The sequence below is a fragment of the Pungitius pungitius genome, chromosome 17, assembly GCF_949316345.1.
Source record: "Pungitius pungitius chromosome 17, fPunPun2.1, whole genome shotgun sequence".
In the NCBI taxonomy this organism is placed as follows: domain Eukaryota; kingdom Metazoa; phylum Chordata; class Actinopteri; order Perciformes; family Gasterosteidae; genus Pungitius; species Pungitius pungitius.
This window is the reverse complement of record NC_084916.1, coordinates 11632841-11657400: the sequence shown is the minus strand read 5'-3', so window position 1 is coordinate 11657400 and position 24560 is coordinate 11632841. Positions and strand designations below refer to the sequence as shown.

At 44.4% G+C, this 24560-nt stretch overlaps 1 protein-coding gene across 2 annotated transcripts; it reads left to right on the top strand.

The window, feature by feature from the left end:
• Positions 1-406: 406 nt before the first annotated feature.
• Positions 407-22653, top strand: elp2 (elongator acetyltransferase complex subunit 2). Of its 2 annotated transcripts, none has more exons than XM_037474789.2 (22): positions 407-613; positions 787-865; positions 1062-1132; positions 1211-1355; positions 3216-3293; positions 3633-3697; positions 3805-3871; positions 5486-5632; positions 5956-6051; positions 6504-6604; positions 11366-11497; positions 11991-12140; positions 14229-14420; positions 14606-14675; positions 14865-14960; positions 15902-15959; positions 16917-16989; positions 17468-17660; positions 19413-19534; positions 19656-19798; positions 19995-20108; positions 20462-22653. In XM_037474789.2, the coding sequence occupies exons 1-22, from the start codon at positions 482-484 to the stop codon at positions 20643-20645; spliced, it is 2508 nt and encodes an 835-aa protein (XP_037330686.2). In that variant the 5' UTR covers positions 407-481; the 3' UTR covers positions 20646-22653. The 2 variants fall into 2 exon arrangements, with proteins under 2 accessions (XP_037330686.2, XP_037330685.2); XM_037474788.2 differs by having other exon boundaries at positions 3802-3871.
• The last annotated feature ends 1907 nt before the right edge of the window (positions 22654-24560 follow it).

Sequence of the window (24560 nt, the reverse complement as noted above, 5' to 3'; positions counted from 1 at the left end):
TTTCAAAACATGTTATAGAAAAGTGCCATTATTAGTACAATTTAAGTGCTACCATTTGTTTTGACCCTTGCCTTTGTGGGAAGATAAATAAAACATAACCACCTCATGATTACCCTTTTACATGCAAGCTATAACATATAATATCTCAGAGTAAAGTACTTCTTAATTCCAGTGGGCATTACATTTGCAGAGTTACCTATTTTGATATGATTTATGCACGCCATCTAGTGGATTTAACGGTGCACTTCAGTGAGTTCAACGCTTCAAGGTTTGCTCATCACCGATATTTTAACGCACTTGTTTAAAACATGACATGATAAAGTTAATTGTCGACATTTTATTGCGTAGACATTTTTCTTTAACCATATCCCCGTTGATATACATGTCTACGCTGTAGACGTGTGGAGGCGGAACCTTCGTTCGTAGGGTTCAGTTTAGCTACAGCTCAATTTAAAGTAACACCACAACTACATATTTCAAGATGGCCGCGCCCGTAATTGAAACATGCCATGTAGCTTGCTGTGCGAATAGGACTCCAAATGTGGTTTCGTGGGGTCGTGGCGGGATCATTGCCTTCGGGACGTGTACCTCCGTAGCTCTGTATGACCCGCAGGTTGTGAAATCCTAAATGTAGCTTTTGTTGTTACTTGTTAATTGTTGTTAATGGTCCCAGGCAACAACCCGCCTTGTTAACGTTACATCCTCTGATTCCCTATAAATGTCTACTTTTGTTGTCTTTTTGTAAACAGACTATTTTGTTGTTGTTGTTGTTTTTCTCTGTCGCAGGAAAGGAGAGTCGTTGCTGTCCTGAATGGACACACGGGGAGAGTGAACACAGTCCAGTGGGTTCACAGAGAGGACTGTGGTCAGTGTCTCAACAGCTTGGATGTGATCTGAATTTATGTCTCGGCCGATCGATTTGATGCCACAGCAAATGTACACAAGCACGTGTCCGAGATGAATGAAAGGCTGTTAATCAAAGACTTGCTTCAATGATGCACACACATGTAGTGTAGCCACGACGCGTGTATTCACTTAATAACTTGTTATTAATGTGGCAGCTCCGGAGAGTCATCTCGTCTCGGGAGGCTCAGACGACCGGCTCATCGTCTGGGAGTCTCGAGATGGAAAGGTAAAGCCACCTTGATTCACAGGTCACTGTTTATCGGCCGTGTGCTCTCGCCTGAAAGGCCCCTCCGCTTGTCTCCAGTTTGCCCAACTGGCGGAGTGCAAAGGCCACACTGGTCCAGTTTGTGCCGTGGACGCCATCTACGTGGAGGACTCGAGGATCCTGGTGGCCTCCTCAGCGTCGGACTCCACAGTCCGGCTGTGGCTCTGCAATGAAGCCGTGGGAGGTAATGGACACAAAAACAGCAACGGGCACAAACTGGTTAGTTTGTAATCCGTCTTTTTAATAATAATTGGCCCGCTCATTCACCCCCTCATGGAAGGTCCTGCCATGCGACGTGCAACCTGCCCGTCTGGATCTAAACTAATGCTCATTCGCACACACGCACGCACACACACACACACACCCACACACACACAGCCTCCCACAGTGACTTTAGTGACTCCCACTTGTTTTAGATGTGATGAGGTAAAACTGAACAGTTTAAATTCCCAAGCAAACAAGAAGTCTGTTACTGAGGTAAACTATTTTTCTTTGTTGAAAATCTTTTGCTTGCTCAATACGTCGGCTTTGCAAGAATTGTTTCATTTCCACCAGGTGCTCTGCACTTGTTTTCTTTTGGTGTATATTTCCATCCAGAAACACAAAAAATCAGTGTATTAATTCCCTTTTAAGTAGCCCACCTGCCCTCTAGTGGCTGCTTGGGAAATGTCAATATGATCATTTACCTCACCTCTGCAGTGCTGCAGGAAGGTGATTTTTTTTGGTGGGGGGGGGGGGTGTGATTCAATGGTTTTCTTTCCTAACAAATGTAAGTTTTGACAGCATCACCACAGCCGTATTGGTTATATTTCTTTGATTTCCTTGCAAAGTGAAATACCAGTGGCAGTACAAGCTGCTTTCCATTTCTACTTACCGTATTTTCGCGACTATACGGCGCACTGAATTACAAGGCGCACCTTCAATAAATCGCCAATTTTAGAACTATTTTCATATATAGAGCGCACCGGATCACAAGGCGCATAGAAGTAACTGCAGTAAAACGTTTGACTGGGGCTGCGTTATGCATCCACTAGATCGGGCTGTGCTAAATCAAACGTTATTAAGCGTTCTGAAAACTCTTCACTCCCATGGAAACGTTGTTCAAACGTTAATGTGGATATTAACAATATCTCTGAAGCTCCAACTTTCGTTCCTGATTAATGAAAACATTCTTGGTAAATGCTTTGGTGCATCTTGCACCGAGAGGCAGCGCTGGAACAGACGGTGGCGCCTCGCGTCAGCGCGATCCCGACATCCAACTACGAGCTTTAATGTACTGTAGCGACTCTCGCTAATGAACCTCTGGACAATGTGCTTATCTTCTGGTTTTATTGTCGAGAAACCGGCTACTGTCGGCCGTAGCCTACGCCGAACAAAAACACACCATCGCTCTCCAAAACAACAACAATTCCCGCGTCCCCATAGGTGGCACTAAGATGAGTGACGTCACATTGTGCGCCCTTCACTGACCATCCCAAAACTCTGTAAAGTGCAATGCCGCTCCAGAACATGAAAATACAGTCCGTTACAATACGCTGTTGGAGCTGGAATTACCGCGGCTGCTGGCACCAGACTTTCCCTCCAATGGATCCTCGTTAACCAGTATGGATCAACCAATTGAGCCATATATACGGCGCTCCGGATTACAAGGCACACGCGCTGTTTTTTTAGGAAAAAAAGGATTTTAAGTGCGCCTTATAGTCGCGAAAATACGGTATTTGTTTTCCTAAGCTGTCACCCATAACTGTTTCTCTTTGTTCTGTCCACTTGTCAGTGCAGATGAACACTGATGCTGCTTGACAGGCGAAGGAAAGCAGGCGTAACCTAGGCTGGATTCCCAAAAATAATTACTATCTTATGTTGAATTGGCCTCTAAAAACAGGGAGGCAGAGCATTTAAAAAAAAATCTTTTGGCAAATATTTCAAACAGTGAAAATAAATAGATTGTGTATTCATGCTTTTTTGTATCGACTCAGACTAAAAAGTTAAAACTATGTAGTTTAAAGTTTCATGGTTTAATTCCATGTGTATGTGTGTTCCTCAGCTCAGTGCCTCCACACCTTATCATTTGGCAGCAGTTTCATGATGGATGTCTCGCTGGCACTGTTGCCAGGCAGCAGAGGTAAGCCTAAGCTCATCCTACATGCACATCCTCTCAGTTGTGCGCCGCATACACTCACACAAACACAGACATTTCTCCTCTCGTGTCATCCATCTCAATTTGCACCGCTGCTTTAGTTCCTGTAACCCAGCGTCATATTCAAAATGCAGCTCGTGTTTGAAGCGTCTCGTGTCAACTCGCCTTTCTGTCTTACCGTGCCGTTTGATGCTGTTTGATGCTTCAGCCTTCCCTTGCACCTCGCTCCGGTTTTATAAATCATTGGCTTGGATGTAAATGTGAGTGTGTGCACTTGCATGTGCACACACTCCCTGTGAAAAACTCTGCTGTCTTTTCTTACAGTTCCCATACTGGCCTGTGGGGGTGATAACGCTCAAGTGCATCTGTATGTGCAGTCGGACGAAGGGGTAAGCTCTGACCAATACAGATTAATTGTGCATTCACTTTAATACTGAACTATTAGAGCAACATTTGGCCTTTTTTTAAAAAAATAAATAAAATTGATCTTCAGCAGCTCCATAAAGCCAAGTCACTGCAGGGGCATGAGGACTGGATTCGTGGAGTGGCCTGGGCTTCTCTAGGTGAGCCTTACGGTTTGGGGTAATGGTGGTGTTGCTGTTTTTGTGCAAACTGTGAACTATTCTAGTATGCTCGGATGTCTGAGTGCTAGGACAGATGTATGTACAATATACAATCATTTTAGATTCAACTTTATTGTCGTTGTACAGGTACTGAGACAACAAAGTTGTGCAAGAAAGCAAATAAAGTATCTATGTGGTGTATATATAAATAAGAATATAAACTGACTAATAATGAATATTAGTCAGGGTTTTGTGATCTATAAAAATGTTAGAAATTTGAAATGGAAAGCATGTAACAGCAGGAGAGCAAAATAGAAAATTTCCTGTTGATCAATAGCATTTAGTGGAATTAAAGACTGCATCTAGTTTTCAAACACTTATGTTGAGCCTGGCATCAGCGCCGGTGTCCTATTCACAGGGTGTGTGTGATAACACATGGCAATGTATGGATCCAATCCAAGCTATGCTAATTGTGTAACCCTCGCCAAGAAGTCTTCATTGCTGCACCGTTCTGATTGTATAAAAGCTATTTCATCTCCTTAACCAGCTCAGTCCACCAGTGGCCCCTTCCCACTCGCAGTGTATGACCTACTCAACACTGCCAAACTACGAGCCTGCAAAGAGAGAGAGAGAGAGAGATGTCTGTTTTTCATGAAATATCCCCGTAGGAATTCAAATGCCCTCGCTCCACTGTGATAGTAGTTGCATAAATGATTCTTTTCTTTTATGACTTGGCAGATGGTAAGTTGTAGCAGTGGATGTCCAGGCGATCGTAGCCGTTAAACACTAGCAGTCAGTGCACCACGCTATTCTGTCTTTATCCTATTTTCTAAATCCCAATGATAATTTCAGCCCAGCATAAAATCAGCAGGCCATTTTATCATTTAATGGTGTTTAATTTTTCTAAAGGCAGGGTAGTCTAACTTTTTTTGGGGGAGAGCAGGGGAGGGTTGAACCCTCGAACTGAAAAGTCACCAATGCTGGTCCTTTTGTCAGAGGTCCTGGAGAAGCAATTCACTCTAATCGTCAATGTCACTGTGTCACAATCAACAAACCATTATGGCCTTCTTCCTACCTCCACCGCCATGCAGGGGGCCTTAGGTCGTAGCAACAATATATGTCTGTTTATCTTGCCAGAGGCAGTTCTGGGCCGGTGGCCATTGGGCTAAACGTTGAATGCATAATGTGACAGACGGAAGCACTCTTGAGATAGTGGCTTGAGCTTTGTTTATTTTGGGCCGGTGCGCCTGCTGTCGTACTGGACATGTCACAGTTGGCAGTGTTCTGTTGCAATGCCTCGATAACCCTTCCAAAAAAACGAAGGAAGGCGACAGGAGCTCAAAGAAGAGCAAGCTGTTTTAACATGATACATAAAAGCTCAGTTATGCATCACTCTAAATATTATCACCTTTTACTTAAGCTCAACTATGCTTTGAGGTAAATATGCAGCTCTAAAGATTTTTATAAAAAACCGAGTTATCCGCAATATTTGATAAGACACATGTTATCACATTGAGTAAATAACGCAAAGGCATTTGGGATTATTCAAATTCAGTGGACAGAAAAATTCTTTCAGCCTGGATGGTTTTCATGATCTCTCTCTGACTCGTTGAGGTGGAGAGCTGTTATTAGCCAGCTGTTCCCAGGACTGCCTCATCAGAGTGTGGCGGCTGTGTGCCAAGTCTGGGAGGGACGCCCACGTAGAGGACGATCACACCACCATCCGAATGAAAGAGGATGTTTTTGAAGTGAAGGAGAGCGGTGAGTGGGCCGTGCAGTGGCTTGATACGTAAAAAGGTTCCTAACTAACCAAATGAATAGAAAGGCTTTTTGATGGTATAATGGCGCCTGTGTTTGTGTGCTTATTTTTTTTCCTGTGTAACACGTCGTTTTTTTTTTTTTCATAATCAATTACATTTTTCACGGCACATTTAGAATGACATTTAGTTGGCAACTAAATAATGTAAACTTAACCAGTCATTCAGCCCCCTTCTCACTGGGTCATTGTATATAACGCTATCTATAAAATAAAACTTGATGATTATACCTGGATAACATTTGGCCTCCCTGTGTTTCTGCTGTAGACGTTTCCTCAGTGTTTGCGGTGTCCCTTGAGACGGTCCTGGCAGGCCACGAGAACTGGGTCTATGGAGTCCACTGGCAGCCTCCGCTCTACAAAGGTACCTTGATTTTAAGAAAAGGGATTGGTCATTACTCGTGAAGATTTCAGACAATGTGCAGTAGGCCTCTGGAAAAGCTCTTTGTTGTGTCTAAAAGTGAATCAAACTTTCAGAAACATGTGGATCACCTCGACTGTTTCTGCACACCGTGGAAGTAAATTGACTGGCTTGCATTCTAAGCTAAGATGACATGTGTATTTCCCCTTTGTCTTACAATGCTAAGACTCAATGAGTCTTTGTTAGAATGGTACACAAACGGCAGCGAAGGACGGGTGTGAAGTTATTGTCTTGATTAGTTCTCAGGGAATGAAGCCTGATGGATGTGCTAAATATTCTCTTTACACTCTGGTTGCCTTTTTTTTCCAAAAGCGTATTGTATTAAGATCACTCCACAGGTTTTTGACAATCATTTACAGCGTGTGCTGCTGCCGTGTCTCTGTGTCCCTTTGCAGGTGGTGAGCTGCAACAGCCACTCAGTCTGCTCTCAGCCTCCATGGACAAGACCATGATCATCTGGGCTCCCGAGGAGGGATCTGGAGTCTGGGTGGAGCAGGTACCCGTTGACTTAAGTACACACACACAGGGCATCAATTACCTTATGTGGGGAACCCGGGGTTGGCGCAAAGACCCGCACACGAATTTGACCAATTTCACTAAACTACATTGCTGCTATCTTCCTTTTTGTCAGTAGAATTGACGCGATCCGGCAGCTCGCGCCCTCCCCTACTATTTCCTCTCGGCTGTCAGTGCCCCCGCGTCAGTTTCCCCCCTCGCTGACATTGAGGTGTCAGGAATAGAAGTGATAGACCGTGATGAAGAGCCGCCAAGCCTGTGAGTTTAGACAAGGCGAGATTGACCTCCCCCGTCTTCCCCCCTATCACTCACTCACTCACGCTGGACCCCCGCTTTCTAACGCCCATTCCCCACCACACAGAGAGGCTTCTGGGAGACGTGCCGTAGCCTCCGCCTGCACAGCCTTACTCGTCATGTCTTTTTTTTTTTTTTTTATACTCGATGTGTCTTTATCTTTCATTCTCCACCGCTCGCCCCGCCTCCTCCTCCCGTCTAGTCTTCCTCTCACACACGATGCCACCTTCCTTTTTACTCCCCTCTTCCCCCATCTCGCCAAGCTGCCAACAGCTGCTGTTTTGCCAAAATGAGGCTAGTGAGCACGGCAAAGAAAAAGTTGCTTTCCGCCCATCTGCCCGCACAACTTTTCTGATACAATTAGGTAATTCTCGGGTGGTTCAGTAGCTCGGGGAGTAACTCTGGTTACCTTTCCATGTACCTTACAAAAAAAACACAAACAACAGGTGCTCATGGGAAGACTTGAAAATACAGGCTCACAAATTATTCACCCCGCAGTAGCAGACAACTTCAATGCGATCGCACATGAAAAAAATCCCTGTTTGATCGGTTCCATTTTTGAGCCTTTTGATCTCGTCGTTCTCATCACCGGTTGATACTTACAAAGTCCAAAGGAAAATAGTCGCGTTTCTCCTCTCTGACAAAGGGGCAGCGATCGGGGCCTGGAGCCAGAGCCAATTCTCTTCACACATGTTGGTCTCAGCGTTGGCAGACAAAGGCTGTCAGTGGAAATGAAAAGTGAGAGTTTCGAAATCACGTCCGGTGTGGCCCTGAGCTACAAAGCTCAGGCTTTTTGTTCTGGATTCTTTGTTGAAATTGGAAGTACAGTTTGCTCCTCTCTTTAATACCCTTTTTCAAACCCTTTGAACTGACCGCTTACCTACACACACACACACAGGACGCTCAACCCCGTAAGCGCACACAATCGCGGAAAGATGGAAGATGCTCCCATCTTTAATCGGAGGGGGCCTCACAGGTTTTTATCCGCGGGGCATTGAAGTTATTGGCAAAGCAGATTCCACGGCGTTAACTGACCAGCCGTGTGTGTCTTCATTAGCAAAATCTTTCACAAAGAAATGCTCCACATCTTCACGCTGATTAGGGTAATTGGTGAGATTTAATGGAGAGCGGGGTTAGCAGTGGGGTGGATGGGGTCCACCGCTGCGTAAAGTACATCTTACTAATGAGACACACTGGTAATTAACAGCTCCGACTGACCACAGCGGGCCACTAGGAGGCCTGGGGTGGGGGTGGGGGGGGGGGGGGGGGGGGTGGTGTGTGTGTGATCTATTTTCAGAACTCAATGTGTGTGTGTGTGTGTGTGTGTGTGTGTGTGTGTGTACGTTTCACAAGTTACGCTTGGTCACACGGCAGATCGAAAAGACGGTGAAAACGCTGAAAAGCCGTGTCCTCTGTTTGCTGCCTCAATAAGCGCCTGTTGAACTCGTAGCCACCCAACAGAGAATCTGTTATTGTGATCAAAGCCAGTTCCGGAGTTGTCAGGTTCCTCTTTAACCATAAACCTTTGAGAGGGAGCTTGGATTTCATGTATTAAATTGTAAAACATAAAAGCCAAAAAAAGCTTTGCTCTTAGAGGGACCATTGCCTGTTCCTCCCACACGGCAGACTTTATCCTGTGCAGTGTGTTGTATTTTTCAGTGTTTGGTAGACGAGGTGCTTCCTCGTTCCACTGTCGGAGCGGAGCGGCCGTTTCTGCCTCCCACGAGGGCCTCGACGAGAGGCCGGGCCTTTGGCCGCCCCCTCTGGTGGAGAGGACTGTGCAGGTGCTCAGGAGGCGATGCGTGACTGTACCCCACAGGGACATCAGCCTTTGGTGCTTGAGGGCCTGGTTAAAGATCACTTTGACCTTTTATGGAGCACTGCCCTCTGAGAGCATTGTTGTTTGAGAATATTTGAACTTACCGTCGGGGCACTTCAGTGGATTCCTGGGCCTCCTCTTCAAATCCCTCCCAAGAGCTACATTTATTTTGAAGATTATACATTGTCCATCCTCGCCATAGTGCTCTTTATCAATCTCTATTGAGTTGGTGTGAATTTAAATAATTCTAAAAGCACATGCAGAGCTGACCCAGGAGGTTCTCAACCAGGAAAAAGGGGAACCACTGATTTAGGGACCTGCTTGTTGGAGATGCTGCAGGATGGCAGACAGCAGTGTGTGAGTCCTTATCTACCCCGGGTCCATCCGTTTTTGGGCTCCATCAGTTTTTGGGTCCGTACCACATGGATGGTCTCCTACGTTTTTTGATGGGCGAACGAGAGAAGGAGAATATTTACGGCCACATGAATAAAGTAATCCCAAACTTAATGGGGTACATCATAACATGGAGGGTAATTGATGTCTGACAATGTGTCGGTCACTATTTCAGCTTGGAAATATTGATTTGAAAACCTGCACTCCACAGTGTATGTGTGTTTCCAGCTTGGCTAAGCTCATTCAACACCCATCACTCTTTCTCTCTTGAAAATGATGCATGCCTTCCTTTCTTTTCGGTCCTTGTTCTTTTCCTCCCCCCACAACCCTGCTGGTCAGTGATGTGGCACGCTGTGCATCCATATTGTTCCCGCACTCGTAAACAAGACAAATGACGGCCTTTTCTTTTTTTTTTCTGCCTCTGCGAGTTCTTGCATGATTTACGACAGTCTCTTGTGTGCAGAATTTTAAGATCAATCTGCTTAATGTTGCATCTCGTCCTCTCTCAATCTCAGCATCAACGTTTTGTACCTGGAGGTTTCTCTTCCCTGTCTGGATGGCTGGAGGATTGAGCCATTTCAAGTGAAGGCGGGCCTTTTTTTATTTTTTTTATTGCGGCCATTAGTTCCGCTGTGTTTCAGCCTGCAGACAGGCGTTATTTTGAAGGTCATTGATGCTCCCAAAGAAGGCCGAATGATGGAGGACATCCATTTAGTGCCTCATACGGTCGACGCAGCGCAGATATGTCTGTGATTTGCGGGTGTGTTTGTGTGAACCGTTGCAACGTGTTTGTGTGACTTGTAACTGTTGCAAATGCATTCTTGTGTGTTCCCCACTGCTGCAGCATGACATGCTCTTGCTCTACCCACCTGCCTAAAGAAAATATAGCCGTCTAAGATGTGCATCTATTTGAATCATTCAAGTGTGAATTATGCACCGCATATTTTTTTTATTGTCCATATCCTTTTTTTTTTTTAAAACTCGAGCGAATTGAAGATGGAGCAGATATGTGCTGCTAAGGGCACATTGCAGCGCTCTCTGGGGTTGGTTCTGGTGCTATAGATTTGAATAGATCTCCCCCCCCTGGGCCCAGTTTACCTTTTTCAAGGCGTCAGGCCAGATACAGCTTTTAATTGTTTGAATTCCTCAGTGAGAGACCGCCTTGGTCAACTCTGCGTTGACTGCTTGGGTTTTGAAGTATAAACTTGTAAGGAATGAAGATATCTGACATGACAGAATATCTGTACTTACTCTCTTTGTCACTGTCCTTTTTATACATCAGTGAGGAAGCACAAGTCTGTAGTGGATCAGAATATTTACAGTTTGTGATCAGAGCATCTTTCTGTGGATCCTGTGGATTAATTTCTACATAGTTTCAAGTTATTTCTGTCTCCATAATCCCTGCATTGAATCCTTCTGATTTATGCAAGAACACAAATGAGATATTAACCCATTTAATCCGTTTTAAATGTCTTGTTTTTAAAATGGGTGAGTGTGGAATTTTTTTTCATGCTGTTTTTACATTTTTAGAACTAATTGGAAGCTCTTTTTTTTCACACGACGGTCTGAGATTAGATACGTGGTCGCAATTCTAAGAGAGCGATTTAAATTTCCTCCGTTCTCTGAGCTGAGGCATTGATTTGAGGTGTTTTCAAACTGGATTGTTTATCAGTAGAAACCAACCAAATTGTCTATATGGTTTTCCTTATGAGCCCGACATAGGACTCACAAGCTCTCACTCAAATCCAATTTATTTAAATCCTTCCTGGTTCTCAGGCGATTGATATTGTTTTGTTCGATATGCTGCACTGCATTTGCTTTCAGTTTGTAGACAAATTTATTTTCCTAGAAAGACGCAACAGTTTATTCAGCTCTACTAAGTTATATCTGGCATAACATCACCTTGGACTTGTAAGCTTAACATATCTTGTTTTACACACCATTACTGGCCCTTATAGTTAACAGCCTCTTAACAAAAGACTATGAAAATATTTGAAAACTTTTCCCATTCACTTTGCCATCAATCAAGCCTCTGGCTTCACAGAAAGCCCAAGTGGTTGAAATCATACTCCATCTTAGAATTAAAAGGGACACACTAATAACACTCCGTGTGTATCCGTGTGTGGCGGTTCCTGCACCTCCCGTGTTCGTCCTGTTGTGTGTTGTAAAGGCCCGACGGGCTGATGCTCCTGATCGGTACTGACCGCCCTTATCGAGTATTCTGTCTCACGGCAGGTGCGCGTGGGGGAGGTCGGTGGCAACACTCTGGGTTTCTACGGCGGCCAGATGAGTCCGGACGGCTCCATGATCGTGGCTCACGCTTTCCACGGAGCGCTGCATCTGTGGTGCAGGGAACAGGACAAAGAGGTGAGACCCCGAACACCTTCAAATCAACGTAATGACAATAGTTTCTCAGTTACCATGCAGCTGTTGAAATGATTTCTTCCATTTGCAGAAGAAATGTTCCACGAAGCATGTGATTTCTAAGTGCGTTTGATTGTGCTGCATTACTCGGCTGCTTTGTGTGAGAGACAGTGATTTGTGTAAATAGTCACACCAAGTTCTTGGTCTGCCATTACATTTGAATGGCTTCACATGTGTCTTTCTTTGGTGTCCCTGGGAAAAGAGTGTGGTGTCTGAAGAAATGGCTGCATTTCAAGTCCGCCGGCTCGGAAGGCGAATTAAAAGTTCAGCACGGAATAATTCAGCTGTTTGGAAGGAAATTGGCTTCCCTTTTATATTCATAATCACACACTCATGGCAATCATACTATATATTGGAGTGATGTTTATGTAGAGAGATATTTAAATAGGAAATGAGAGGTTTGAATGCTGATCATTTCGTCGCTTTCTTGACCCAGGGACAATGGAGGCCTGGGGTTGTTATATCGGGTCACTTTAATGCCGTCCAGGACCTGAGCTGGGACCCTGAGGGCGAGTTCATCCTCAGCGTGGGCTCAGACCAGACCACCAGACTCTTCACTCCATGGAGGAACCAAGATTCCCAGCAGGTGAAATGGAAGAAGTCTCTATCTGTAATAGCTGATGAAAGCTCAAAATGTGTGATATTTCGGTGCAAGGTAAACAATTGAATAACCACACGATAAGTACAGTAATAGTTTATAAACAACGTGACAACGAGGCCAAAAGGTGATCAGAGTTAAGTTCATTTGGGACGTGCTATACAGGGAATTTATTCGACACCATACAGACCATAATGCTTCCTTGAGAAAGACCAAACTATTATACCAGAAAACTGGCACGTTGGTCTAAATTAGAAAATAATGAGAAACGCAAATGCATATTTTTGTATTTATTTTTTAGATCATTGATGCAAGCAAAGGGTATTTCTAAATGAATATGGGGTAATCTAAAAAAAAAGTTAACCAACAATTCGTACGGCTATCAATTCATACTTTATCAACTGGGTGGAAGCTTTAACTCGTACACCAGTAAATGAAGGTCAGCCATGTGTCACCACAGTTCCAGGCTCACTCCAGAGGTGTTTCTGGAATTGACGATATGTAAACTTTTGACTTTAACATACATAAGAAAGAGTAAGCATGCAGGCTGTGAAACTGTTCTAATGTGATGGTTGTCCCTCATCTGACCTGTTGCTTAACCAGCTGGGAACATGCCAACAGCAAAACATTAAAAAACGATTCATATTCTCCATAAACGACAATATCCTCACCAGACGCCATATCTTGAGTTTGGAGATCCTCATTAAATTCACTGATGTGTGTCTGTATTTTTAAAATTTGACATGGTATGGCCCCGCCTCCACTTGGTGATTTTTATCAAACAAAGCACTCAAAGCAGCAGACACACTAGTTCTGCTTCAATTGGCGATCGTATCATTCAACATTGGTCAAGCCCCTTTTAGTGAATCTACACCCTCTGTGAAAGCAGCGTGGAAGTCTCTGCCATCGCACACAAACAAACAAACAAACCAACAAAAAAACCCCGTAGCAAAACATTGAGACACCGCGTGTCTCACAGGCGTGTGAGCATTGATGTGCTGTCTGTCCGCCCAGCCCGCTTCGCCTATGTGTGCATTCTTCATGTTCACTGCTGCCATTTGGATGTGTGTTTTATGTGCCTCAGTGTTGTGCGTGTGCTCCAGGTGGGCTCGTTCCGCCTGCCGCAGCCTGCTCTTTCTCTTCTGCTCTCGTGTCTCGTGTTTGCTTTGTTTTGCTGAAATATGCATCGGTTTTTGTCTATAAGTTACAGTCTGTTTATCTATGGATTTTTAAATTCTATTTTTATTGAAAATGGCAGCCTGAAATGTCCCTGCAAAATAATCAAATAAATAAGTCGTATTACTGTGAGTGCTTTATGACTCTGTTCAGTCATGCAATAATCCACTCGATGTCCTAAAGCAACCAAAGATATCAAAGGGGTCGTTACCCTTTTCATAAAGAATATAGCCAAACCACACTTTCTATTATCATCATATCGTTCATCCCCATGGGGACTAATAGGAATACACTGTTTATACAGAGTTCATTTTACTTAAAATGCACCTTTTAGAAAATTTGCTCAGTGCTATTGGTGATTTTCGTCTTTAATATTCATGTCACAAACAGGTCGACTCTGACCAATGTTTACTTGGCACGCAGCTGCCCTCTCAGCACCAGCCCTTTGTATGAACCTTTCTGGCATGCGATCTTCACCGACTATATCATATGCATGTCAAGTTTGCTAAAATATGTAATGTTTTTTTTTTTTTGAGAGCGGGATTGATTGGTCATAAAAAGTGTCCTGGACAACCCTTTGCCCACTTGTTTCTTCAGATAAAATTGGTACAGAAGGTGTAGAAAGCTAATGGAGTATCCAGTCGTCATCACATTATTGTAATTCATGCTGCTGCTATTTCATCGGCGCCCTGGATCTTCTCTTGTAACACCGCTTTGCATATTTAGCTGCAAATGTTTCATTTAAACAGAAAAATCAATGTTGCATTTGGCTTGGCTACAAACTCCTCGATGTAGGGCCAAGAAACACACATTTCCACAACGTCACAGATCTAACACCCTAACACCCCCCCCCCCCCGTGACCAGATACTCATCTTTTAGATTTCCTTTCCACTGTGCAGGTAACCTGGCATGAGATCTCCCGGCCACAGATCCATGGATACGACATGCAGTGCCTGGCAACGGTCGGAAGGTTCCAGTTTGTGTCCGGAGCCGACGAGAAGGTCCTGCGAGTGTTTCAAGCGCCTCGTAATTTCGTGGAGAATTTTGCAAACATCTCTGGGACCTCAAGAGAAAAACTGTTCACGTCGAGTGTGAGTGCCAAATAAAAAAAAAGGCATGACCTTTTAAGAGGCGTCTGTTCAAAGGGCAAGTGAGACTCAAACTTTCTTTGTAGTCTCACTTTGTTTTCCAACTTGTAACATTGCTGAGGTGAAGGCGCACCTCATCATAGATATTGATGTGTGTGTCTCTTATTCATTTATTTGCTCGTTGCTAGGACTCTGCCAACCTTCCAGAAGGAGCCAGCACACCTGCTTTGGGTCTGTCCAACAAGGCTGTATTTCAAGGTAAAGCTCCTGCTCAGCTCTAAATGCCAAGTGTGTCAGCGTTTCATTTGATGATCAGTTTCCATGAGCTCCATACATCAGTTTGAGACTGGTGTGTCCTAATAAACGATGGCGTTTTTGGTTGGTTTTATTTAAGTTTAGTATTTAATTGGTCAACTTAATTCACTGAAATGTCATTTAAATTTGCAGGTGACCTTGCCCCAAAAAAGAAGGAAGAAGAGGGAAAGTTCAGCAGCGTGTCCGATCAATACCAGGAGTCGTACTTCCACCCGCTCATCATGACGGGTACTGTACTCCTGCAAAAACGACACTTTTGAGCATTTTCCCAGCATTTTCCATGGTCGTCTCAGTAAACCCTCCACCATGAATAATTGAAGTGACAAAATGTATCTCCGTTCCCTCGGTAGCCCGATTCAAACTCCCGTTGTTCTCCGCTCAGCAGCCTCGCTGCACATCACAGAGGTCCAGTCGGCCTGTCACAAAACGCTCCCATAAGAGACAATTACGTGCAGCCGGACGGACAACCTGTCATAGTGACTCTGGCCATGCTGTACTCTCACTGTGCCCGGTGTCTACCGGAGGCTCAGGGGATTACAGCCAAACAGGGGAGGACAGCTGATGAAGAGGGCTCCTATTTCAAAATGGAATAAAATCTCAAATCTAAGACTAAAGGAGAAATGGATGAGATTCAAATTGAGAGCGTAGCTTGGCGTTGTGGAAGCCCGGAGCTGCAGGCTTTCAAGGGCTGTCATCAGCATGATTTGAAGGCACTCCTTAATCTGCAATGCTAATTTGAAAAGCCGGGTCTAGGTGATTGCGATGTGTAAGTATCAATGACCCCGGGCAATGTAGGGAGCAAAGTGCACAGACTGTTGTTAACGATGCATTTTCACGCCTTTGATTGGCTCCCGCCGGCAAGGACTAATGACTAATTAGGCGAAAGGGGAAGCCGCTGACCAACGAGAAAACAAACCCAAGGAGGGATGCTTCCTGTCACACGCAACATCAGCGCAGAGCGGGCTTCTCTAAGCACACACATTCAGGTTTATATCTGTCACTCTTAAAAGTGACACATTTTATTAGCCAATCCTCATTTAGTTAATTGAAAACTGGTTGTATTGGAATTTTAAAATCGTTAATTTTTCAGGGCCTCACAAAGGACCGTTATGGAACAATTGAGTTAAAGTTATGTGTGTGTGTGTGTGTGTGTGTTTGTTTGCGTGCAGAGCCGCCACCAGAGGATCATCTTCTCCAGAACACTCTGTGGCCCGAGGTCCAGAAGCTGTGAGTGTCTGAATTTCACAAAAAACCTCCTCAATTTACAAACGGCGTCATGAGAAGTGACCCAACAACGATCACTCCACTCGTTTTCTTTCTTGCATCAGACCTGAAGACTTTGTCACCTTTTTTCACCCCTTTGTGGGTTTGCAGGCCTTTCACATGCTTCCCTTCTGTTTCCATATTACTCTTAATGGAGCATCATTTCCAGATGGAATTGTGCTGTTTTTTTTATATATATATATTTTTTACCCAAAGGGTTTAGTTTGGCTCAAATGATGAAGCCCTTGGTTGTTCGCTCCTTGTATTTTTCAGCCAATCAGCTTCTTACAATCCCACGAGCCCCTGAATGTTCATGTTGCCTCTATTTGTGGCTATTGTCCAAACGTGTGTGTGTGTGTGTGTGTGTGTGTGTGTGTGTGTGTTGAAAATCATTTTTCTACCTCCATTCGGCTTCACGCCTTTGAGTCGTTAAGTGCATAATTACAATGAGTAAGTGGCCGAATAATTTTTGTGTGCTAAAATAATCCCCCCGGTGTCATTGTCAAATTGCTGCAGCGTTGGAAAGCTTTGGACTTGGGGAGGAATTTCTCTCCATTAAGTTGCGCGCTGTGATTTTTGCTTTGTTGACATTTTAAAACAAACAGCTGATAGCGGGCAAGCTAAAAGTAATTGGGCTGCAATTGATTGGACGCAACGTCCTCATTGTTCATCCCTGTCAGCTGGAAAAAAGGTCCAGTCATTGCATATCAGTGTTTTCATTTCCCACTCCGTCTGCTTACTTGCCTGTCAGCAGGCAGCGATGGCTCGGGCTGCTTATTGCGCAAGAGGTCACTCCATTAAATGTCAGCCTGGCAGCGCTCTCTCTGTTGTCCTCCCCGCTATCACCCGTCTGCCCTTCAGATGCTGTCTGTCCTCCCACATATCCAGTACACCCGTATGATCGTCCTCTGTCCCCTACAGGTACGGCCACGGCTTTGAGATGTTCTGTCTCGCTTCGGACAGCACCAGGACAGTGGTGGCATCTGCATGCAAGGTCGGTGAGGCGGCGGAACGCGTACAGCGAAGGGTGTTCGATCCGGAAATGGAGACACGTACCACATGACATGTTTACTCCGTATACTCATGTTCTCTGACTCAACTCAAACTGCTGGTAGTCAGGTATTGATAGGACTATGCAGACACATTTCCAGTTGTTAGCCATCCCAGATGTGTTTGTCTTCCTAAGGGATGCAATCACTTTGCCTCTCTACCTCACCCACATGCCCACTTTGCATTCCTCCCCCTTTGTACTTGCACCGGTTTCTTCCAGCGTTGCTTCCGTGCAGGAGCAATCATCAACCCTCCGCTGCATTTAAAGAATGTTACACAAGCAGGCAAAGTTTCTGTAGTTTATTTTTAAACCTTAAGTCCCCTACCAGAGGAAAAATAAGGTGGGGAGAGAAGAGGCAGAAGAAAGTGTATAAAACGTGTTTCTCCTTTGCAGATGAAATGATTCAACACTATCTGTGCAGGCATCTAAAGCTGAGCATGCAGCAGTTCTGCTGTGGAGTACAGCGACATGGCGCCAGCTGCAGACGCTGCCGTGCCACACCCTCACCGTCACCCAGATGGCCTTCTCCCCCGATGCACAGCTCCTATTGGCGGTTTCCCGGGATCGCACCGTGTCTCTGTGGAGACGGGACCCCCCCACACCGACTAGTCCAGGTAAGAAGGACCAAGGGGTTGTCTCCTCCTCCCTCCTCCTCCTCCTCCTCCTGCTGCCGCCGCCGCAGCTCAGGACCAGTTGATAGTTCTTGCTGGTGCTTTTCAAACCGATTTGGCTTGATTTAAAAAATGGGTTTGGATGCATATCAAAACAAAGAGGCAACATTGCCTTAGTGGCACCAGCTCAAACAACACCAGATGAATTCATTAAATTAAATAAATCCACTGGACATATTTGTTCCAAGTCAAGCTGGCCTAATTAGAAAAGACTCTCCTTTTAATACTGAAAGAAGTGATGCGTTTACTGAAACTAGTCCAAAAGGAGCTAATAAAGCAATTTATTTTATAAATAACAATATGACTTTCATTCCCCCATAACTACCACAATGGTAGTGTAGAGGCCTGTTTTTGGCAAACATCAACCTAAAATCGTTGTTTATAGGATTACTCATATAATCTGTTTGACCTTCATTCTGATGAAGCTGTTCACCACATTAATGATTGGAGTAACAGAGTGGTTTTTTGAAGCTTGCTTCTTACAGTAATTCACATGGTTTGAGAAATAGGTTTTTTTCCAGTGGAACTTGATTTCTCATATTATACATGCAATAAGAAGCTCATAGACATATGCCAATGTTTTTCATATTTATCTGAAGGCTAAACCTCAGACCTTAAGCCTGGAAAGGGCAGCAGATATAATCACTGATCTCGGATCAGCCCTGCTGTGGGCCCACATCACCAGTCCGGGTAGGAAAAGTGGGATCAGTGCATCTACGCTTTTCCATTCTGGTGAGCTCGGGTGGAGTTGGTTTATTTGAGAATATCGGCGCACCTTGACTCGGACAAATAACCCAAGGTGAGCAGAACATGACCTTCTAAGGGCCAGAGGATTAACTCCTACCTGAAGCCAGTAACTCATTTTCCAGCTGAGGTCGGTCTGAATGGGCAGCGACTAAGCAGGGCCGCCCTCTCCTGTTTGCCTGTAAAGTGGACCGCACCGAGGCAGGGATGCTTTGTGACGGAGGAAGGGGGGGGGGGGGCGTGGTCTCCGTCTGTAATGGTTGGCTGCTGAATCACTCAAGGTGATTGGGAAGAACACGCACAGTCGCTCAGACAAGACCAGGGAAGGTCAAATGAAGTTATGCTGATCCAACACACGGAGTCCCTCCATTCTCACCTCTCCTGTGTCTCCTGTCTAATTACATGCTCCATTTTCTCCTCATTGATCAACACCGTCGGCTTACTCTTCTCTCCGTACCTCTTTATGTGCTGCTTTCATATCTTTTGCACAATTTTTGATATTTCGTCAATTTCCTTCCACGTTGACGCTCTCCACCTCCTGAGGTCTGACTGAGCTGCACGTCCTCAAACAACCCGCATTAAATATGTGCGTGTGTGTTTGGTAGCTGAGGTTGTGTGTGTGTGTGTGTGTGTGAGCAGCAAACACGCAGACAGGCCACCAGCAAACAAACGAGCTCTCTGGGGAAAATCATCCTGGTGCCGGCAAAATAAACCGCAGCAGGTCATAAACCAAAACTGGCTGCAATGAGGTTCTCGGTCGTGTTCGGTGGTGGTTGTTGTTGTTGTTGTTGTTTTTGGGAGGCTCATAGCAGGAAGGCGGGGATCTGGATGTGCCGTTGTCACGCTACAACAATCAGCTCCTCGGTGTCGGAGAAATGGGACCACAGATGTGTGGAGTTGGAATTAACAGCACTTTGAGGCTTGTTTGTTTGTTTGTTTGTTTCCTCGCAGAGCCTCGCTTCTCGCTGTACGCACACACAGGAAAGAACACAGCCATACACAGCCGAATCATCTGGTCATGTGACTGGAGCCCAGACAGCAAGTACTTTGTGACGTCCAGTCGGGACAAGAAGGTGAGTCGACCCTTTTAAGGTAATGGTTGCATATTAAGGTATCAAAGGTAATAAATGCTTACTTGTATTGATCATCTATTTGTGTGTGTGTGTGTGTGTGTGTGTGTGTGTGTGTGTCCAGGTGATTGTGTGGGCGCCACACAGATTAGAGGAATCCGGAGACTCTGTACTTCCACCGGAGATAAAACCGTGTTCTTCCATCTTGGATGTGGGAGATTCTGCTACTGCTGTTGCTTTCTGCCCCTTTCTCTGCAGCAATAACAGGCACATACACACACACACACACACACCAGGCTGGATATTTTGGATTGTTCCTCACTACCATTCTTCTGAGCACAGTATCTACCTACAAAACATCTAATATTAACGTATAATATGTAGCGTAGTAAAAGATGTGCCGCTGAATGACAATTTTGCCCATTATCTGTTTTCTAGACCTTTCCTTTTGTCTCCCCCACAGCTACTTGCTCGCTGTGGGCCTGGAGGGCGGCAGGATCCTGTTGTACCAGTGGAGCCCCGGCCGGGAGCCCGCCGGAGGACGCGACTGGAGCAGCTGTGGCGAAACTGACATTCTGTATCCTTACAACACAAAAAGTCCCCCCCCCCCCCCGAAGCACACGTCTCTTTGAAATGCCTCGGATGGCTGCTGGCATTTGATTTGAATGGCGCATTGTGACCCGGTAACGGTAGTGTGTCTTCAGTTTAATGGCGGAGGGAGAAGCAGCAGGCGGCTTGATTGGAATGGCTGTGGTTCAGCAGCTATTAGATTAGCCTGAGGACAAAGGCGCTGTTAGAAGGCCCCCCGGGCTTCACTTGTGCTCATTACTTCACCGTTGTTACTCACAAGTGTGGGATCATCTTGTGTTTCATGTATGAAGGACAGTTTTTTTGTTCTGCGGTTTCCCTTCATCACACGACCTCCTGCAGACAGAGCCACGCTTTGACGGTGAAGAGGCTCCGTTGGAGGCCCCGGCCCGGCCGAGTGGGTCACCGGAGCAACGGTCCGGGCGGAGACGGGGCGGTTGCGGAGGAGAACTCCTGGGTGCAGCTCGCCAGCGCCAGCGCCGACCACTCTGTCAAGATCTTCAACGTCAACAGACGGGCTCTTTAGCACCAACAAGCGGGTGACCCTGCTGCGTCTCTGGACCGAGGGCCGCAGCTGGTCGCTGGCACGCCACTCAAACGCCGAGACGGCAAGTCGAGTCATGGGTCAGTCGAGGGACAAACACACACACAGGCGCCCTGCAGTCTGTCGGCACGCAGCTGAGCACATCGGATGGGTGGAAGTAAGATGCTTAAAAAGCCTGTGAACACGGGCTGCTGCTGCTGATGATGATTGTTCTACAAGTTGACATGTACACGCTTTTCAGTGACCAAATTAAAGAAGGTAATCACACAGATATATTGGTTTGATTTATGACAAAGTGAACGTGATTTTAAAAAGATTTAAAATACAAAAATGTGTTATTTACAAGATGGTTCATTTACAGGGCTCCACATGGGGCATTTCTGTTTATTTTAGGTTTATTTTTAGGTTTTTATTTTTTATTTTGCAGGTCACGTTGCTTTATTTCAGATTTCGACATTCCAGCCACATAAATAAGAAAACTCATGACTTGGAGTGCTTACTAATTGTTATATTTCCAACCAGCGAAGTAGAACGCATGAAAGTTTCCATTTTTGGGGAGTTGTACCTCTGGTCTACGTGCAAGCCTTGATCACCAATCGGATTTCTACTGTAATAAACATAGAAAAGTACAACATTAAAGGGAAAAATGTCCAATTTTTTATTTTTAAAATCCTGTTGTCTTGCATCTCTGTCCATTTCATTTTTGGAGACATGAATTTGAAGATTGCAAGCAGTTGTCAGTACAGAATAGTTTGCAGTTAATAAAATGCCTTGTTTGTTACAAGCAGTAGCTCAGGATCAATCAATTGAGGAGTCCGGTTATCGAACACGGCAGCTTAAATAGATTACGCTACACCTGCTCTGCGGGATTCTCAAGGACGGAGGAAGACGACGGTAGATTTAGTACGGGCTCAGCTGAGGGTGCCATCGTTATGGCAGCCATAAATTTACCTGCAAGAGATTGTAACTGCTGCCCATAACTCTCTCTAATCACGTGTCCTGGTCTGTATGGAGACATCCGTCAACCACGTCCCACAGGCCCCTCCGAGAAATGGCTGGGTTGTTTTTTTTCCGGTGAAATGAGGTCTCGGGACGATACGGCCGTATATCAAGGGATTTTCCACACGTGCCACAGTGTAATTATCGAAGCATTATCAGGAACATTTCAATTACGTGACTAATCATCTTTGTTGAGATTTTCATCGACACATTTTGTGTGAGGAGCTCAGAGACGTATCCTTCTTTTGTCCTCCAATGTGCTCATGACTGCTTTATTTTGATGAGCTTTTATTGACAATACTAATAATAAGTAGGGATCACATCTAAAGACCCTCAACCGCTGCAAAGGAACGCTGACCAAAGGCAAAAAAACCATCGCAAGGGGTTTCTACCAACCCCAGTTTACCAATTACTAGGTTTTATTTGAAATAGCTTGAGCTTTCTTTCTATTAATATTGTTACAGTTCAGCCTTTCTGAAATAGAGGAACATGAAGAATCCCTGACGGAAGTTTAAAAAAAAATTAGCAAACATTGTTATTAGGGCCGGGACTTTAGCGCGTTAATTACGATTAATTAATTACACATTACGCATTTTTACACTTATTTTTTGCACCGCGGAAAGTTTCTCACTGGATGAGTTTCGGGGGGACCGATTATACTGGAGCACCAACTAGCGTTCATGACTTCAGACAACAACAAACCACAGTGAACATGAACGAAGAAGCTGACGAGACCGTGTCGGGTGGCCCCGTGAATGGGAAATTTTATTATAAAAAACAAATGGATGGAAGCGTCGATAAGAGCATGGTTGTGTGCAAGCTGTGCAACAAGGAATTCACATCGAGCCTCAAGTATCACCTCAACGCTAAACAATTAGCAGCTAGCGTGGACGTTAGCCCGACTCCGAGTACAAGGACCCACACCCAACCCACACTGCACCAGATGACTGATTTAAGGACCAGGGTAACTAAGTCCACGTCTGAAAAAATAACCAATGTTCTGAATGTACTTGAAAGTATTGGTCTACTTTAAAAAACATAGTTTACAGAAGGTCTACTTACCTATAGGCTACCTGAATTTCTGAAAGTACTATATTTCTAAATATGCTATTGCTACACTTCTGGTTGAACAAAAATAAAAACCCATGTGAAAAAAATTACTTCTCACTGTTCTCAGGTCAAATATTTGTGCAATTAAAATTAGATTCATTTTGATTAATTAATTACAAAGCCTCTAATTAATTAGATTAATATTTTTAATCGAGTCCCGGCCCTAATTGTTATAGTTTGGTGTTCTTACCAATGTGTTCACTGTTGGCCTTCCTGTAGTTTGTGAATGGTTCCTGTTGTGTAGAATCACAGTGGGCTGTGGAAAGACCGGGTGCGTACGCAATTTACAACAAATTATAATTACTTGATAAATCTTAACACTGGCCCACAAGATGGAAATCAGATTAGCATAGTTTATGGTTTAAGCAACACGCTGCATTTTTAACTACACTAACACACTTATGTAAGACAGTCATTGAGCTTTATGGTAAACTCTGTAAAGAATAACCTACAATAATGCGAGAGGTTTTTCTGAGGCTTTTCATTGATCAACTATATAGCAAAGTATTAAACATTTTAACTTGTGATAACACTAGCTGAAAAGTCAAAGGTTATCTAATGAAGCAGGGTTCACGAGCTACTGCGTTCCACTCAATATTGTAGGGCGAGATCGAGCCTCCATCCATAGAGATATGAAACTGCAATATTTAGTTTGTACACAACATTTCCATCAAAAGTATAACAATTTAGGTTGCTGCCTCAAGTTATTTAAATGTTAAACGAAGCCCTTCTGAAATTCATGTGAATCCCTGTTTGTCTCAATCGTGAGAATAACGAAGCCTAAATGAGTGAAGTGTATAGAGACGCTGGCTGTAAACTTGCAAACCAAGCCTCTCTGTTTCACACGGGAAGGAGGATACATGGACACCCCCCTTCCACTGACACCCGGGTCAACTTAATCAACCCGCCTTTTATTTGCACGCCGTGATCCCGCCGAGGCGAGAGGGAAGGTCATGTTCCACACGCTGAAGAAGCCCAGCAGAGTCTGCGCTTCTCTTGCAATCAAGCAGCAGAGGCATCCGTACTGAGATGTATGAACAATAATTAAATAAAGAAAATGGGGAAACAGATGTCAAATTTTGTGTGAAAGTATGCCAACTAAAATAGTAAACAAACATTAGATGAATGAGTATTGATTATATCTGCTGTATAGTGGAAAAATAGGGCAGCTGTTGGTTGAATCACAATTTGCTGCTGAATATTTAATATTGTACGTAGCATAGTACGTCAAAAAACAGTCATGAAATAGCATGTTGAATAAAGTCATAGTATAAGTATGACAAAAAAAGTTTTTTGTAGAAAATAAATCATCAAAAGTCAAGAGTATAGTATTTCTTAGCTATAGTCAAGCATCAAAAAACCTTTCCAAAGTCATAAAAAAAGCACTATTGTATGTCAAAAACGTCACAGTAAGTCACTATCTAAAAATAAATGCTAAAAAGAGCAATATCAATTGGAGAATTTGGATAAATATCAACGTGTAATATTTCAAAAAAAGTTTTTAAAAACCCGTCATAGTAGAAGTGTGCCATTAAAAGTCCTAACAAATGTGAAATTGACTCACCGAGGTGAAGTATTAAACGACCGAAGGACCCGCGGAGCAGAATGAATTCTGTGCATCGTTTCTGTTGCTAGGCTGCTGGATGAGAATCATATTCATATTTATGTGATGTCATCTACCTTAAGCAACCTGAAAGAAAAGCACATTGCGGACGGATTTCTGCATTGATTGACTGCGTGTAGATGCGAGCACACTCTGCAGAACGCCAGCAATGATTGTAACACATA